The sequence below is a fragment of the Mobula hypostoma genome, chromosome 2 (genome assembly GCF_963921235.1).
Source record: "Mobula hypostoma chromosome 2, sMobHyp1.1, whole genome shotgun sequence".
Classification (NCBI taxonomy): domain Eukaryota; kingdom Metazoa; phylum Chordata; class Chondrichthyes; order Myliobatiformes; family Myliobatidae; genus Mobula; species Mobula hypostoma.
Window position 1 is genome coordinate 248,340,851 of NC_086098.1, and position 15,055 is coordinate 248,355,905.

A 15,055-nucleotide genomic window follows, 5' to 3' on the forward strand; every position below is an offset into this window, starting at 1 on the left:
CAGCCCCTTGGACAGCAAAAGGCTATATTACCCCACGGTGCAGTGCTTTAAATAAAAGTGTCAGCGTGACATCCGAGATTCTGCAGATGCTAGAAGTCTTGAGCAGCTCACAGAAATGCTGGAGAAGTGCAGGGGGTCAGGCAGTATCTACAGCACTGTTAGAACCCGTAGAATTTTCTCAATTTCTGCATAAATATGACCTAAAGTGTGATCGGATTTTCACGCCAGTCCTGAAACTAGATAAAGATAACCCAATTAAATAAATAACACAAAAACATTATACTTGTTCATGTATTTATTGAGAAAATGATCCAAAATTACATGTATTGCTTGGAAAAAGTATGTGAACCTTGTACAAAGCTATTTGGAGCTTGGTGTTCCAATCAATGGGGTGAGATTGGAGGTGTGGGTTGTAGAGGTGCCCTGCCCTATAAAAAAAAAGACACAAAAAGTCAGGTTACTGATAGAGCCTGCTGTTCTCAAGAAGATCTCTTTATGTGCACCATACCTCGATCAAAACAACTTTCAGAGGATCTTAGAAGAATTGTAGAGATGTATGAAGCTGGAAAAGGTAGATAGGGTCGTAAAGAGAGCTTTTGGTACATTGGCCTTTATTAATCAAAGTATTGAGTATAAGAGTTGGAGTGTTATGGTGAGGTTGTATAAGTCATTGGTGAGGCCGAATTTGGAGTATTGTGTTCAGTTTCGGTCACCAAATTACAGGAAGGATATAAATAAGGTTGAAAGAGTGCAGAGAAGGTTTACAAGGATGTTGCCGGGACTTGCGAAACTGAGTTACAGAGTAAGGTTGAATAGGTTAGGACTTTGTTTCCTGGAGTATAGAAGAATGAGGGGAGATTTGATAAAGGAACAGTATATAAAATGATGGGTATCGATAGAGTGAATGCAGCAGGCTTTTTCCACTGAAGCAAGGGGAGAAAAAAACCAGAGGACATGGGTTAAGGGTAAAGGGGGAAAGGTTTAAAGGGAACATTAGGGGGGGCTTCTTCACACAGAGAGTGGTGGGAGTGTGGAATGAGCTGCCAGACGAGGTGGTAGATGTGGGTTCCTTTTTAACATTTAAGAATAAATTGGACAGATACATGGATGGGAGGTGTATGGAGGGATATGGTCCGTGTGCAGGTCAGTGGGACTAGGCAGAAAATGATTCGGCACAACCAAGAAGGGACAAAAGGCCTGTTTCTGTGCTGTAGTGTTTCTGTGGTTTCTAAAAGGCTACCAAAACATTTCTAAAGACCTGATCAGTTGGCAGTAAGAGAAATAGTCTCCAAATGGAGGAAACTCAGTACTGTTGCTCCTCTCCCGAGGAGTGGGCATCCTGCAAAGATCACACCAAGGGCACAACGTGCAATGCTGGAGGAGGTGAAAAAGCACCCAAGGGTAACAGTAAGAGATCTGCAGAAATATCTGGAACTTGCTAAAGTCTCTGTTCATGTGTCCACTATGAGAAAAACACTGAACAAGAATGGTGTTTGTGGAAGGACACCACGGAGGAAACCACTGCTCTCCAAGAGAAAACATTGCTGCATGTCTCAAGTTTCCAAAAGACCACCTGGATGTTCCACAACACTTCTGGGACCATGTTCTGTGAGCAGATGAGAGAAAAGTTGATCTTGTGAGCAGAAATGTACATTTGCTATGTTTGGAGGAAAAGGGCACTGCACACCAACACCAAAACCTCATCCCAACCGTGAAGCATGGTGAAAGGAGCGTCGTGGTTTGGGGCTGCTTTACTGCCTCAGGGCCTGGACAGCTTGAAATCATTGAATTCAAAATTGTATCGAGATGTTTTACAGGAGAATGGCTGGGTAGCAGTCTATCACCTGAAGCTTTGTTGATATTGGATAATGCAACAAGACGATGATCCGAAAGACAAGAATAAATCAACAACAGAATGGTTTAAAAAGAAGATTGATGTTTTGGAATGGCCATGTCAAAGTCCTGACCTTAATCCTATAGAAATGGACCTGAAGCAAGCAGTTCATGCAAGGAAGCCCACCAGAGTTGAAGCAGTTTTGTCAGAAGGAATGACCTAAAATTCCTCCAAGCCAATGTGCAGGACCGATTGACAGTTTCCGGAATTGTTTGGTTGAATTTATTGCTGTACATGGGGGTTACACAAGTTACTGAAAGCAAAAGTTCACATACTTTTTCCATTTAATAGTGGGCCATTTTTCTGAATAAGTAAATGAACGTGCTGTCAAAGGGTCTCGGCCCAAAATGCCGACTGTACTTTCTTTCCATAGGTGCTGCCTGGCCTGCTGAGTTCCTCCAGCATCTTATGTGTGTTGCTCGGATTTCCAGAATCTGTAGATTTTCTTTTGTTTTTGAAATGAACAAGTATACTGTTTTTTGTTTGCTATTGGGTTCTCTTTATTTAGTTTAGGACTTGCATGAAGATCTAATCACATTTTAAGATCATATTTATGCAGAAACAGGAAAAATTCTACAGTGTTCACAAACTTTCTAGCGCTACTGTATTGGAAGGGAATAAACAGTCATTGTTTCAGACTAAGAACTTTCACCTGGGTACCCTCTTGATGAAGCGTCTCAGTCCAAAATGTCAATTTTTTAAAAAAAATTCCCACCACAAATGTTGCCAGTCCTGCTGAGTTCCTCTAGCATTTCGTGTGTGTTGCTGAATGTACTGACAGAATGACATGAAGAATGTGAAAATTTCTTGCAAAGCATTTATTCCTGGGTATAATTTTTATATAAAGAATAAAATTTACTACTGAAGTAGAAAAACATTCTCTGGAGGCAGGGACTGGTTTCTTTGCCCCATGGGTCTCAGGCCTTATCCGTTCCCCAGAGGCCCTGCAGGTCGGGTCAGCGAGGGAAGTGTCGAGAATGGACTGGGTGAACTTTAGGGTAGGGTGGGAGCTGGTGTTGATGTAGTTAAAGCTGGTGAACTTGGCATGGGTGCAGGAAGCAGCACCAACGCAGTTGTTGATGGAGCGCAGAAAGAGTTGGGGAAAGCCCTCCAAATGTGGACTGTTCCACGAAGCTAGCCCAAAGGCAGGTGTAAAAGGGGACACACAGAAACACCGTTGGTGTGGTGAAAGTAGGAGGAAGCAAAGGAGAAGTTGTTGAGGGTGGGAGCCAGGTGGTGGTGGAGGGGAACTGGCTGGGTCCGTTGTCCAGAAAGAAGCGGAGAGCCCCGAGGCTTTCCTGACAGAGAGTGCAAGTGTACGAGGACTGGATGGTGAAGGGGAAGCAATGGGAGCCAGGGAACTGAAGCTGTTGCTGTGGCTAGGCAAGGTAGCGAGAGAAAGGTCAAATGTTAGCTCTATTTGTCACTTGTACATCGAACTACAGAGTGAAATGTGTTGTTGTGTCGGTGACCAACATAGTCCGAGGATGTGCTGGGGGCAGCTTGCCAGTGTCACCCCCATACCTTACTAACCCTCTTTGGAACGTGTGAGGAAACTCATGTGACGGGGAGAGGGTACAAACTTCTGACAGACAGCATTGGGGGTTGACCACGGTTTTGTGGTGCTGTAAAGCGCTACGCTCGCGAGCTTGCTGCTGCCTTTGCATTCAGTTCTGGCTACCCCATTACAGGAAAGATCTGGAGACTTTGCAGAGGGCCTGAGGAAAGTTTTCAGGAAGCTGCCTGGATTAGAGGTTGTGAGATATAAGAGGGTGGACGAGCTTGGGTTGTTTTCTGCAGTTTGCCAGAGGCTGAGGGGAGACCTGATGGATGTTTATATGTATATGAAAGGCATGGATAGAAAACGTATCTTTTTCCCAAGTTGGAAATGTCTAATACCAGTGGGCATGCATTTAGGGTGAGAGGGGATTTTCAAAGGAAATTTGCAGGGTAAGTATTAACAAAGAGAGTGGGGGCTGGGTGCATGACTGGAACGAATTGGTGGAGAAAAATGCAATCAAGTTGTTTAAAAAGTTCTTAGTTAGGCACATGAATGTACTGGAAATGGAGGGACATTGTGTAGGAGGGCTTAAGGCTGATTTATACTTGTGCGTCAAATACCTAGCCACACACCCTATGCTGTACTCTATGCCGTAGCCTCTCGCGCACCTCTCCCAAAATGTAACTGCGCGTCGCAGCGACGCAGACCGCAACAGCTGTGATTGGTCCGCTTGGTAGCATCGCATTTCCTCCTACGCTGCAATAGCTTCCCATTGGGCGACTGAAGGGCAGGGAAGGAACTCTGGCTGCAATGCTTTACATAAAGCTTTACAGACTTCCGAAATTATGGAGGAGCCTGTGCTCGACACCAGTTTGTAGCTAGCTGCTACAGCCTGTTGACTTCCACCTGAAGCTAAAACTTGAATGGTGATTGCCAGTCTCTGAGTATACTGTGCGTACACCGATGCGAAATAAATGGCTGGAGACGATGAACCAAATTGTCAAATCTACCTGCGAACATCCGAAAATATTTGAAATGTATTTCCTCATCCATGTCTCTCAGTGGCTGGACAAGCACAGAAAATTCACCCTCCTTCAGTTTCAGTCGCCTTTGTTTGAAGTTTGAGTTTCTTCGTGTTGAGTTTCAACACGAAGAAACTCAACACAGTGGCATAGAAACCCCACCGCCAACTAATGATTTGGCAGTGAATTGCAGACACACCAACGCACAAGTATAAATGCTCACAATGGCGTAGCCAACTTGCGTAGGCTACAGCGTAAGCTGGTACACACAAGTATAAATCAGCCTTTAGTGTAAGCAAGCATCATTAATTGCTTCAGCACAAGATAATAGGCCAAAGGGTTGTTCTTCTGCTGTTCTGCTCAGCATTCTAAGATCCGGAAGTGTCTGGAGATGGGTGTGGAGGCCCTGCTGAATTCCACCACCGTCTTGTGGCCTTGTCCCATGTCCTGGCATCTGCTGTCTCCTGTGTCCCCAGTCTGCAGGTGGGAGAGGATCGAAGACCAGGGCCACTGTTTAAGAGTCAGTGTGGGTAGCTTGTTTGCGAGAGAGCTGAGGGAGGTTGTTCCAGGCTGTGTTTGAAGCTGAGAGGTGTGAAGTTTGTTCTTTGGACAGAAGAATGACAGGAAGCAATTTAGAGATCATAGAATGAGTACTGCCCTTTGTACTAAATTAAGCCACAAACACCGAGGTTCTGCAGCTGCTGGAAATCCAGAGCAACATAAAAACACTGGAAGAACTCAGGCATTGATGAAGGCCCTGACATTGGTTCTCTATTCCTCTCCATAGATGCTGATGACCTGCTGAGTTCCTCCCACACCTTGTGTGTGTTCCCTAACTAAACTAACCCTTTTACTGTCACACGGTCCATTCATTGCACACTGTCATGCCCGTCTCAAACGTCTGCATTGTATCTGCCTCCACTACCCCACCCCAGTTACCCGGCACTCTTTGTGCAAAGAACCTTGCCCTCCACATCTCAGAACTTACCCCTCTCTCCTCCAGTGCACTCCCTCTAGTACTAGACATTTCAACCCTGGGTAAAAGACAGCAGATTATCGATCTGTGCCTCTATAATCTTACACATTTCAATCACGTTTTCCATCAGTTTCTGCCATGCCAGTAGGACATGTAATGTAGAAGGTATTATGCTGACTGCCTGGTATAGGACACAAGGCTGTAGAGAGTAGCGGGCACAGCCTTCCCCATCACTGACAGCATCCACCTGAGGTTCTCCCTCAAGGTGACTCCCATCATCAAGGATTCCCACCATCTGGCCATGCCTACCCCAGGAAAAATACTCTGTATCCCTTTCATAACTTTATAAACCTTTATCAGGTCTCCCCTCAGCCTCCACACCAGAGTAAACTACTCAGGTTTGCCCAATCTGTCTGCTCTCTAATCCAGGTAGCCTCCTGGTGAATCTTTTCATAGTCATAGTCATACTTTATTGATCCCGGGGGAAATTGGTTTTCATTACAGTTGCACCATAAATAATAAATAGTAATAAAACCATAAATAGTTAAATAGTAATATGTAAATTATGCCAGGAAATAAGTCCAGGACCAGCCTATTGGCTCAGGGTGTCTGACCCTCCAAGAGAGGAGTTGTAAAGTTTGATGGCCACAGGCAGGAATGACTTCCTATGACGCTCTGTGTTGCATCTCGGTGGAATGAGTCTCTGGCTGAATGTACTCCTGTGCCCACCCAGTACATTATGTAGTGGATGGGAGACATTGTCCAAGATGGCATGCAACTTGGACAGCATCCTCTTTTCAGACACCACCGTCAGAGAGTCCAGTTCCATCCCCACAACATCACTGGCCTTACGAATGAGTTTGTTGATTCTGTTGGTGTCTGCTACCCTCAGCCTGCTGCCCCAGCACACAACAGCCTCCAGATGCAGCCTAGCTCGCCCTTGCTGCTCAATGTCAACGTAAATTTATTATCAAATTATATCGATGCCACCATATACTGACTGCTTTAAGATTAATTTTCTTGAAGGCACTTAACAGTAAAATGAAGAAATAGAACTGACCAGAACTGAATATGATACTCCAGGATACTTCTGTCTGGGGAGGTGGGGGAAGATTGCTGTCGGTAATGCAGGTGTGTGTCTGTGGATAATGCCTGCTCCCCGTCGGAAGTGATGGGGATGTTGAGGGGTTGAGGTGCTGTTACGGGGGGCAGTGGTGTTGGTCAGCGATCGCCTGGTCCTGACCCGCTGTGTTCATCTTGCAGAACAAGGAGCGAGAGAAGCAGAAGGAACGAGAGAAGGAGGCGAAGGAGCGGGAGACCAGGATCACTAATGGGCACCTCTTCACCTCCATCACCGTGTCGGGAAACACCCTGTGCTATGCCTGCAACAAGAGCATCATCACCAAGGAGGCCTTCGTCTGCCCCAGTAAGTCCTTCCTCCTGCAGAGGTGTCAAGGAATGGAGGGAGATTGGGATGAGAAAGGGGTCTGGGGGTCAAGGGAAGAGTGGGGGGAGAGAGGGAGGGAGGGAGAAAGGATGAATCTATGGAGGGTGGAAGAAGTGAGGCAGGAAAGAGACAAAGGGAGCAGGGGAATGAGGGAGGCTTGGGTGAGGAGGGAGAGGGGCAGGGGGTGAGGGGGAGAGAGTGGCCGGGGAGGGAGAGAGGATCCAGGAAGTGTGGGGACAAAGGAGGAGGGAGAGAGGGGTACGGCAATTGAGGGAGAAGCAAAAGGATGAGGGAGGAGAGAGGGTCAGGGGAATGAGGGAAGAGCAGGAGAGAAAGGAGATCGTTGGGGGAGGAGGGAGAACAAGGGCACAAAAGGGTAGAGGGCGAGGAGTGAGATGGGGGGGAGAGAGGATCAGCAGAGTGAGGGGGCAAGGAGAGAGAAGTCAAGGGACAGAAGGAAAGAGGGGTCTGAGAAGCGAAGGGGAAGGAGTGTTTGGGTCCTGAGTCTGGGAGGGTGAGATCTGTTTGAAGTTTCTCCATAATCTCTGACGGGATTCGAACTCGGGGATTGCAGAGTCGGCTTTCTTAACCCATTAACGGCCTATGACCGTTGTCAGAGGTTGACGTCCTCACAGCACAGCTGTGGCCGGCCCAGATGTTGAGAGATTGGAACGTACTGGTTGGTAGCCCAGATGTTGAGGGTGGGCCTCACTTGGTCCGCAGTACCAGATGTTGAGAGGGTAGACTGTGATGGTTTGCTCCCCAGATGTGTGTGAACATTGCTGGTGAACAGGCCAGATGTTGAGGGGTGGACACTCCCCTGGTTGGTGAGGAGCACGAGGTATTGGCAAAGGAAAATTAGAAAATGCACGCGGTAGTGAGGGATAGTCCTTGATTAGCTAAGTACAGTTCAATGGCAAAGACCGTCACTAAAAATAACCGCAAGGGAGAAGCAAAAATAAATGTGGCTTGGGCAGAAACAGTTCAGGCAAAATCTTACAGATCTGAATGTCTAGTCACTTCCTGTCCAATTACTGGGAAAAGAGTTATAGGCAATGAAGAAATTATTGTTACCACTGACTACAAAGGGGTAAAACAGGAACAAGTGTCCTGTTCCTGATATCGCTCATCGCAGAGTTTTAAAAACAATTTTCTTCTATAATTCTCTGGGTTGTGAAACTGTCCCTGTTGTCTAGACAGGAGCGTACGTAACAGGAGAGGTGAGGAGTGTAGGGGAACTGTGAACTCAGTCAGCCTGACGTCAGTTCTGGGTAAAATGCTGGGTGGGATTCGTCATTTACAGAGTGCTTGGAACATCCTGAGGCAGAATTGTTGTGGCAGGGAGAAAATGCATTCAGCCTCTGAGTTATTTTTAGGCATTGATAGAGGTCGGGAGGAGCTGGTGGGTGTACATAACGTAGAACAGTACAGACCCTTCGGCCCAGGATGTTGTGCTGACCTTTTAACCTACTCTGAGATCTAGCACTTCCCTCCCACACAGCCCTTCTGTATTTCCATCCTCTGTCTGCTGGTATAAGAGTTTCTTAGATGTCCCTAGTGTTTCTGTCTCTACCGCCACCCCTGCTGGGGTATTTCACATATGCACCACTCTGTAAGAAGCTTACAGGTGCAAGAAAAAGTTTGTGAACCCTTTGCAATTACCTGGTTTTCCGCGTTAAATTACTCATAAAATGTATTCCGATCTTCTTCTAAGTCACTATAATAGACAAACACAATCTGCCTAAACTAATAACACACAAACAATTGTACTTTTCATGTCTTTATTGAACATGTTGTTCAATCATTCACAGTCCAGGCTGGAAAAAGCATGTGAACCCTTGTATTCAATAAGTGGTAAAACCTCCTTTAGCAGTAATAACCTGCACCAAACGTTTCCTGTAGCTGCTGATCACACTTGCACTGAGGAAAAAGACTGTGACCATCCATGTTATCTTTGCCCCTGGTGATTTTATACAAGCACTCCCGACAGCCTTCAGAGTTCCATAAGGCAGACAGATCAAACGGTTCCTCTGTGTGCACTGTCAAAGAAGAAACACAAAGCAGCTGGATAGCTGGATGGATAAGTCAGGGGTTAGTGAGAACAGGAAACGAAAGGAGCCGTCAGTCAGAGCCTTTGGTAAGAGGACAACGAGTCAATCCCAAGGGCCTGGACACTCATAGCACTGAGATTGGAAAGTAGCAGATGGCGGGAGAGGATGCCTGAGTTCTCAGATCCCAAAGCTCTCCAGATTCTCACATTGCCATACCAATCACTAGAAAGTACATGAAAACCCATAATTTCAGAAAGGAGAGAGAGGTGAGAGGGTGTAATACAATTCTGTACCCCGGTGTCATACAGTCACAGACCCCTGCCCACCGGTACTGTACCCCAGTGTTGTACAGTGACAGACCCGTCCCACCGGTACTGTATCCCGGTGTTGTACAGTGACAGACCCCTCCCCACCGGGACTGTACCCCGGTGTTGTACAGTGACAGACCCGTCCCCACCGGTACCATACCCCGGTGTTAAACAGCGATGGGTCTATCCCCTGCAGCCCCTATTCTGTGTGACTGTGCCACTGAGTGGTGAGTTACAGCATTCACCCCCACCACTCAGTACCCGTTACCCCCCTCACCCGTCTGCGCTAGGCTGTGGTGACTGCCATGTTCCCTGTGTGGGAGTTGTGCTGTGCTGTGGGTCGGCATGGCTTCCCACTGCCAGGCTGATGAACCTGCAACTCAGAGAATTCTGTGCCAGGTGAAGCTTGTACAAGTGCTGATCTCCTATCTCCTTCAGATAAGTGGAGGTGTCGATAGGTGGGTAGAGGAGCTCCCCCCTCGCCCTCTGCCCCATTTGTTTCCTCCCACCCCCTTCACAGCTCACCCATCTCCCCAATCAATCCTCAGCCCTTCCCCATCTCCCCACTCACCCTCACCCCTCCCAAATCTTCCTCCTTAACCCTCTTCCCTCCCCGCATCTCCACACTGAGTGCTCACCCTCCTCTATCCATTCCCTTCCCCCCACCGCTTCCTGCCTCAACCTTCCCTCTCCCTCCACCCTCTCCACCCATCCCCGCACCTCTCCTCCCCCTCCCCTCACTCACTTCCCTGCACTCCCCCTCCCTTCCCCCCTTGCCCTTCCACTCCCCACTCGCCCTCCCTTCCCCCTCACCTCTCCCCCTCCCCCTCCCCTCACTCACTTCCCTGCACTCCCCCACTCGCTCCTCCTTCCCCCTCCCCTCACTCACTCACTCACTTCCCTGCACTCCCCCTTCCCCCTCCCCTCCCCATGCCCCTCCTTCTCCCTCGCCTCTCCCCCACTCCTCCTCCCCTCACTCACTTCCCTGCACTCCCCCTCCCTTCCCCCTTGCCCCTCCACTCCCCACTCGCCCTCCCTTCCCCCTCGCCTCTCCCCCTCCCCCTCCCCTCACTCACTTCCCTGCACTCCCCCTCGCCCCCCTTCCCCCTCGCCTCTCCCCCTCCCCTCCCCTCACTCACTCACTTCCCTGCACTCCCTCTTCCCCCTCCCCTCCCCCATGCCCCTCCTTCTCCCTCGCCTCTCCCCCACTCCTCCTCCCCTCACTCACTTCCCTGCACTCCCCCTCCCTTCCCCCTTGCCCCTCCACTCCCCACTCGCCCTCCCTTCCCCCTCGCCTCTCCCCCCCTCCCCTCACTCACTTCCCTGCACTCCCCCACTCGCCCCTCCTTCCCCCTCGCCTCTCCCCCTCCCCTCCCCTCACTCACTCACTTCCCTGCACTACCCCTTCCCCCTCCCCTCCCCCATGCCCCTCCTTCTCCCTCGCCTCTCCCCCACTCCTCCTCCCCTCACTCACTCACTCCCCTCCCCCACTCACCCACCCTTGCCCCTCACCTCTCTCCCACCGTCCTCCCCTCACTCACTCACTGCCCTGCACTCCCCCTCCCCTCCTGCTGCTGTCACCTCACAGCTGTTGGAGCTGAGACAATGGCTGCTTTCTCCGCAGCTGTTGGCTGTTGGCAGTGTGAGTCTGCCCTGCCCCGCTGCCTGTAAACAGTTATGAGAGGTTGTGAAAGCAGCCGGTGACGCCCAGACACTGGAATTCAGTCTGAGGCCTGGCACAGGCCCACAGCTGTTCCTCAGGAGCTGACTTGCTTTAATCATTTCACCCTCTGCCTGCAGTCCACCCTGCCTTCGCCGCCTGTCCAAACGGCCGCAGCATGGAAACTGGAAATTCCATTAACCCCCTCCCAGCCCAGCACTGAAACAGGGGGCCCAGACTTACTCGCCAGAAGCTGAGTCCATTCTGGTCCTGAGGGTCTTCCACTGCATCTGGCCTGGGCTTTTGACGTTGCTTGTACACCGCCAACCCCTTGCACGTCCCTAATGTGCACAGTAAGATCCCATCAGCAGAGAAGTGAGAAGGCAGTGCTTTAGAGCATATGCACTTGGCCACAGGAAGCCGTCAGGCCGAGGGTCCGGTTTCCATACCGCTGGGGAGAAAGGTCTGAAAGATAGCAGATGGATTTTAATGCAAGCAAGTGTGAGGTGCTGCAGCCAGGGTGGGGTGGGGTCTTACACAGTGAGTGGTGGGGCACTGAGGGGTGCGGTACAACAGACGGATCTGCGAATACACATCCGTAATTCCTGAAACTGGCATTACAGGTAGATAGGGTAGTAAAGAAAGCTTTTGGCACGTTGGCCTTCATAAGTCAATGTAGGAGTTGGGATGTTATGTTGAAATGGTATAAGATGTTAGTGAGGCCTAATTTGGAGTATCGTGTGTAGTTTTGGTCACCTGCCTACAGGAAAGGTGTAAATAAGATTGAAAGAGTGCAGAGAAAATTTGATTGAAAGAGTGCAGAGAAAATTTACAAGAATTTTGCTGGGACTTGAAGACCTGAGTTATAGGGAAAGGCTGAGTGGATTAGGAGTTTATTCCCCAGAACAGAGAAAACTGAGAGGAGATTTGCACAGTTATGAGGTATGTACATAAGGTAAATGCCAGCAGGCTTTCTCTGCTGAGGTTGGGTGAGACTGGATCAAGAGCTCATGGGTTACGGGTGAAAGGTGAAATATTTAAGGGGAACATGAGGGAGAGCTTCTTCACTCAGAGGGTGGTGAGAGTGTGGAGTGAGTTGCCAGCACAAGTGTTGGATGACTTAGTCATAGTCATACTTTACTGATCTGGGGGGAAATTGGTTTTCGTTACAGTTGCACCATAAATAATAAATACTAATAGAACCATAAATAGTTAAATAGTAATAGGTAAATTATGCCAGGAAATTATGAAATAAGTCCAGGACCAGCCTATTGGCTCAGGGTGTCTGACCCTCCAAGGGAGGAGTTGTAAAGTTTGATGGCCACAGGCAGGAATGACTTCCTATGACGCTCTGTGCTGCATCTCGGAGGAATGAGGGGTCGTGGGGAACGTGGGGTCGATTTCAACATTTGGGAGGAGTTTGGATAGGTACGAGGATGGAATGGCAATGGAGGGCTATGATCCCAGTGCAGGCTAATATACTAGATGGACTGAAGGGCCTGTTTCTCTGCTGTAGTGTTCTGTGACTCTGTCTGTGCCCTGCCTCTGATACGGGGTGAAGTTTCCTGCAGTCTGTCCTATCTGTAGCCTCATAATAGAGGTCTGGACTATTTTCTAAATGGGGAAAAAATTCAGAAATTGGTGGTGTAAGGGGACTTGGGAGCCCACGTGCAGGATTCCTTGAAGGTTAACTTGCAGGTTGAGTCAGTGGTAAGGAAGACAAATGTGATTTGCATTCATTTCACCAGGACTCGAATGTGGAAACAAGGCTGTAACGCCAAGGCCTTCTGAGGCATCGTTCAGGCCACACTTGGAGAATCGACAGCAAGTTTGGCCCTCCTATCTTAAAAAAAGGATGTGTTGGCATTGAACAGGGTGCAGGTGTTCATGAGAATTATCCCAGGAATGAAAGGGTTAATGCATGAGCGGTGTTTGATAGCTCTGAGCCCGTACTCTATGTAGATGGAGTGGACAGAGAGGGGGAGTGTAGCACCAAAGGGTACAGCCTCTAAATCAAGGGATACTCATTTAGAAAAGAGATGAGGAAGAATTTAATTAGCCAGATGGTGGTGAATCTACGGAATTCATTGCAACAAACAGCTGTCACTGGATATATTTAAAGTGGAGGTTGATAATTTCTTCATTAGTAAGGACATTAAAGATTACAGGGAGAAGGTATGCAAATTGGATTGAAAGGGAAAGTGAATCAGACACGATCAAATGGCAGAGCAGAGTCATTTGGCCGAATCTCTTATGGTTCTCCACTCCAGGGGGAGCAGAAACAACCTTTTCTGCATCTCTCTTGTGACTGAAACACTGCGGAATCTCCTCTACAGGACGTTGCCTGGGACGTAGTGTGGGATCTTCTCTACCCCCTGTCCAGTGCAGTCGCTTCCTGTGGTCGCCAGAGCTGCACAGTGCTCCAGCCGTGGCCTGACCAGTGGTTGATAAAGTTGAACTATAATCTCCATGCCTTTGTATTCTATGTGCTGGCTAATTCACCAGTGCAGTCACCTTCAGAGATCCTTGCTGTCCCTCTGTTCCTCAGTGTGCCCCAGGATTCTTGAGTTCAGGAGTCAGGACATCATGTTACAGCTTTATAAAGCTCTAGTTAGGCCATATCTAGAACATTCTAAGTTCAGTTCTCCCCGTTACAGGAAGGATACGGAGGCTTTGGAGAGGTTCACCAGGACGCTGCCTGGATTAGAGAGCACGAACTATAAGCAGAGGTTGGGCAAACTTCTCGGGAACGGTGGGGGAACAGGGGAGTTCTGATAGGATTTTATAAGATTATGAGAAGCACAGATAAAGAGTAGACAGTCAGAATCTTGTTTCTAGACTCTGATACCGGAGAGCGTATGCTAAGGTGAGAGGGGAGAGGGGAAAGTTCAAGCAGTTTCTGTGGTGGTTTTTTTAACACAGAGAGTGGTGGATGCCGGGAATGCGTTGCCTGGGGAGGTGGTGGAGGCAGATACAATCGAGGTGTTTAAGGGGCTCCTAGTTACGGGTTAGACCTGGGCCAGACCATGGGTGTGACCATAACTCTCACCCTAACATGTGGGTGGAGTGGGAGATGCTGAGCATAGGACGGGAGGAGAAGTCATTGACTGACTGGTACGAGCATCTCAGCCCTTTGATTGCAGTTAGCCGCATGCTGGCCACATTGTATTAACTTGACTAACACTTCCCCACCCATGAAACCTCCCCTATCACTGGTCACTCCAGCCTTGCTGGACCCCATGGCCAATCGGAGAACAGCATTTTGATAAGGGTTACGGGTGCTGCCTGACCCGCTGAGTTCCTCCAGCATTTTGTGTGGTGTTGCAGTCTCCTCCTCGCTCTCTGATTTGTTGTTTAACAGACCAGTACCCCCACCCCCCCAGCCAGCTCTTGCTGTTTCTATGAGTTATTTTTGTCTCTGAGTGGTTTGTGAGCATTGCTCCCGACGGCATGTGTCCTGTTGGCAGCTCCGAGCTGGGAAGAGCTTGAATCGTTGTCCAACACGAATGCTCCGCCCCCTCCCTTCAGATTCCCCAGCCCCCACTCTGCATGCCCCACCAGAGACTCGATCACACTCACTGAGATGATGCAATGGGTCTGTACCTCTCCACAAGCACGGGACGTAAAGGAGCAGTTGGCCAGGGCAGGCGCAGTCACCATTGCTGTATGCCAATTATCCAATTGTTAACTGACACCTTGACAACGGGCTGCACAGCAATGGCCCGAGGTGCGTGCTGCTGTCTGTCACCGTCACCGTCAGCCCCGGAAACAGAGAGAGACACAGACACATCCATCAGGCCCGGCATGGCACAGGGTCAGACAGAGTGAGGCTTCCCCCACACACTCCCGGGGTCAGACACAGAGTGAAACTCACTCTACACTGTCCCATCACACACTCCCGGGGTCAGACACAGAGTGAAACTCCCTCCACACCGTCCCATCACACACTCCCGGGGTCAGACACAGAGTGAAACTCCCTCCACAGTCCCATCACACACTCCCGGGATCAGACACAGAGTGAAACTCCCTCTACACTGTCCCATCACACACTCCCGGGATCAGACACAGAGTGAAACTCCCTCCACACTGTCCCATCACACACTCCCGGGGTCAGACACTGAGTGAAACTCCCTCTACACCGTCCCATCACACACTCCCGGGGTCAGACACAGAGTGAAACTCCATCTACACCGTCC

General features: G+C 49.3%; 1 protein-coding gene and 1 long non-coding RNA gene across 13 annotated transcripts in view; one reads left to right on the forward strand and one right to left on the reverse strand.

Annotated features, from left to right (window-relative positions):
- The window catches only part of LOC134343081 (rho guanine nucleotide exchange factor 2-like), a 159,714-nt gene that overhangs the window by 70,551 nt on the left and 74,108 nt on the right, over nt 1–15,055 (forward strand). For all 10 annotated transcript variants that reach the window (XM_063041951.1, XM_063041950.1, XM_063041953.1 and 7 more), the window contains one exon: nt 6,657–6,819. In XM_063041951.1, the coding sequence (XP_062898021.1) occupies nt 6,657–6,819 (163 nt within the window). The remainder of the gene's footprint in view (nt 1–6,656; nt 6,820–15,055) is intronic.
- LOC134343082 (uncharacterized) overlaps nt 154–15,055 on the reverse strand; it is a 30,207-nt gene continuing 15,305 nt past the window's right edge. The window contains exons 3-4 of one of the 3 annotated variants that reach the window (XR_010017151.1): nt 11,103–11,324; nt 154–428 (exon numbers count right to left, since the gene is read on the reverse strand). This is a non-coding gene — a long non-coding RNA (uncharacterized LOC134343082). Of the gene's footprint in view, nt 429–7,337; nt 9,114–11,102; nt 11,325–15,055 lie in introns of those variants that run through there. The other 2 variants (XR_010017149.1, XR_010017150.1) reach the window with 2 other exon arrangements.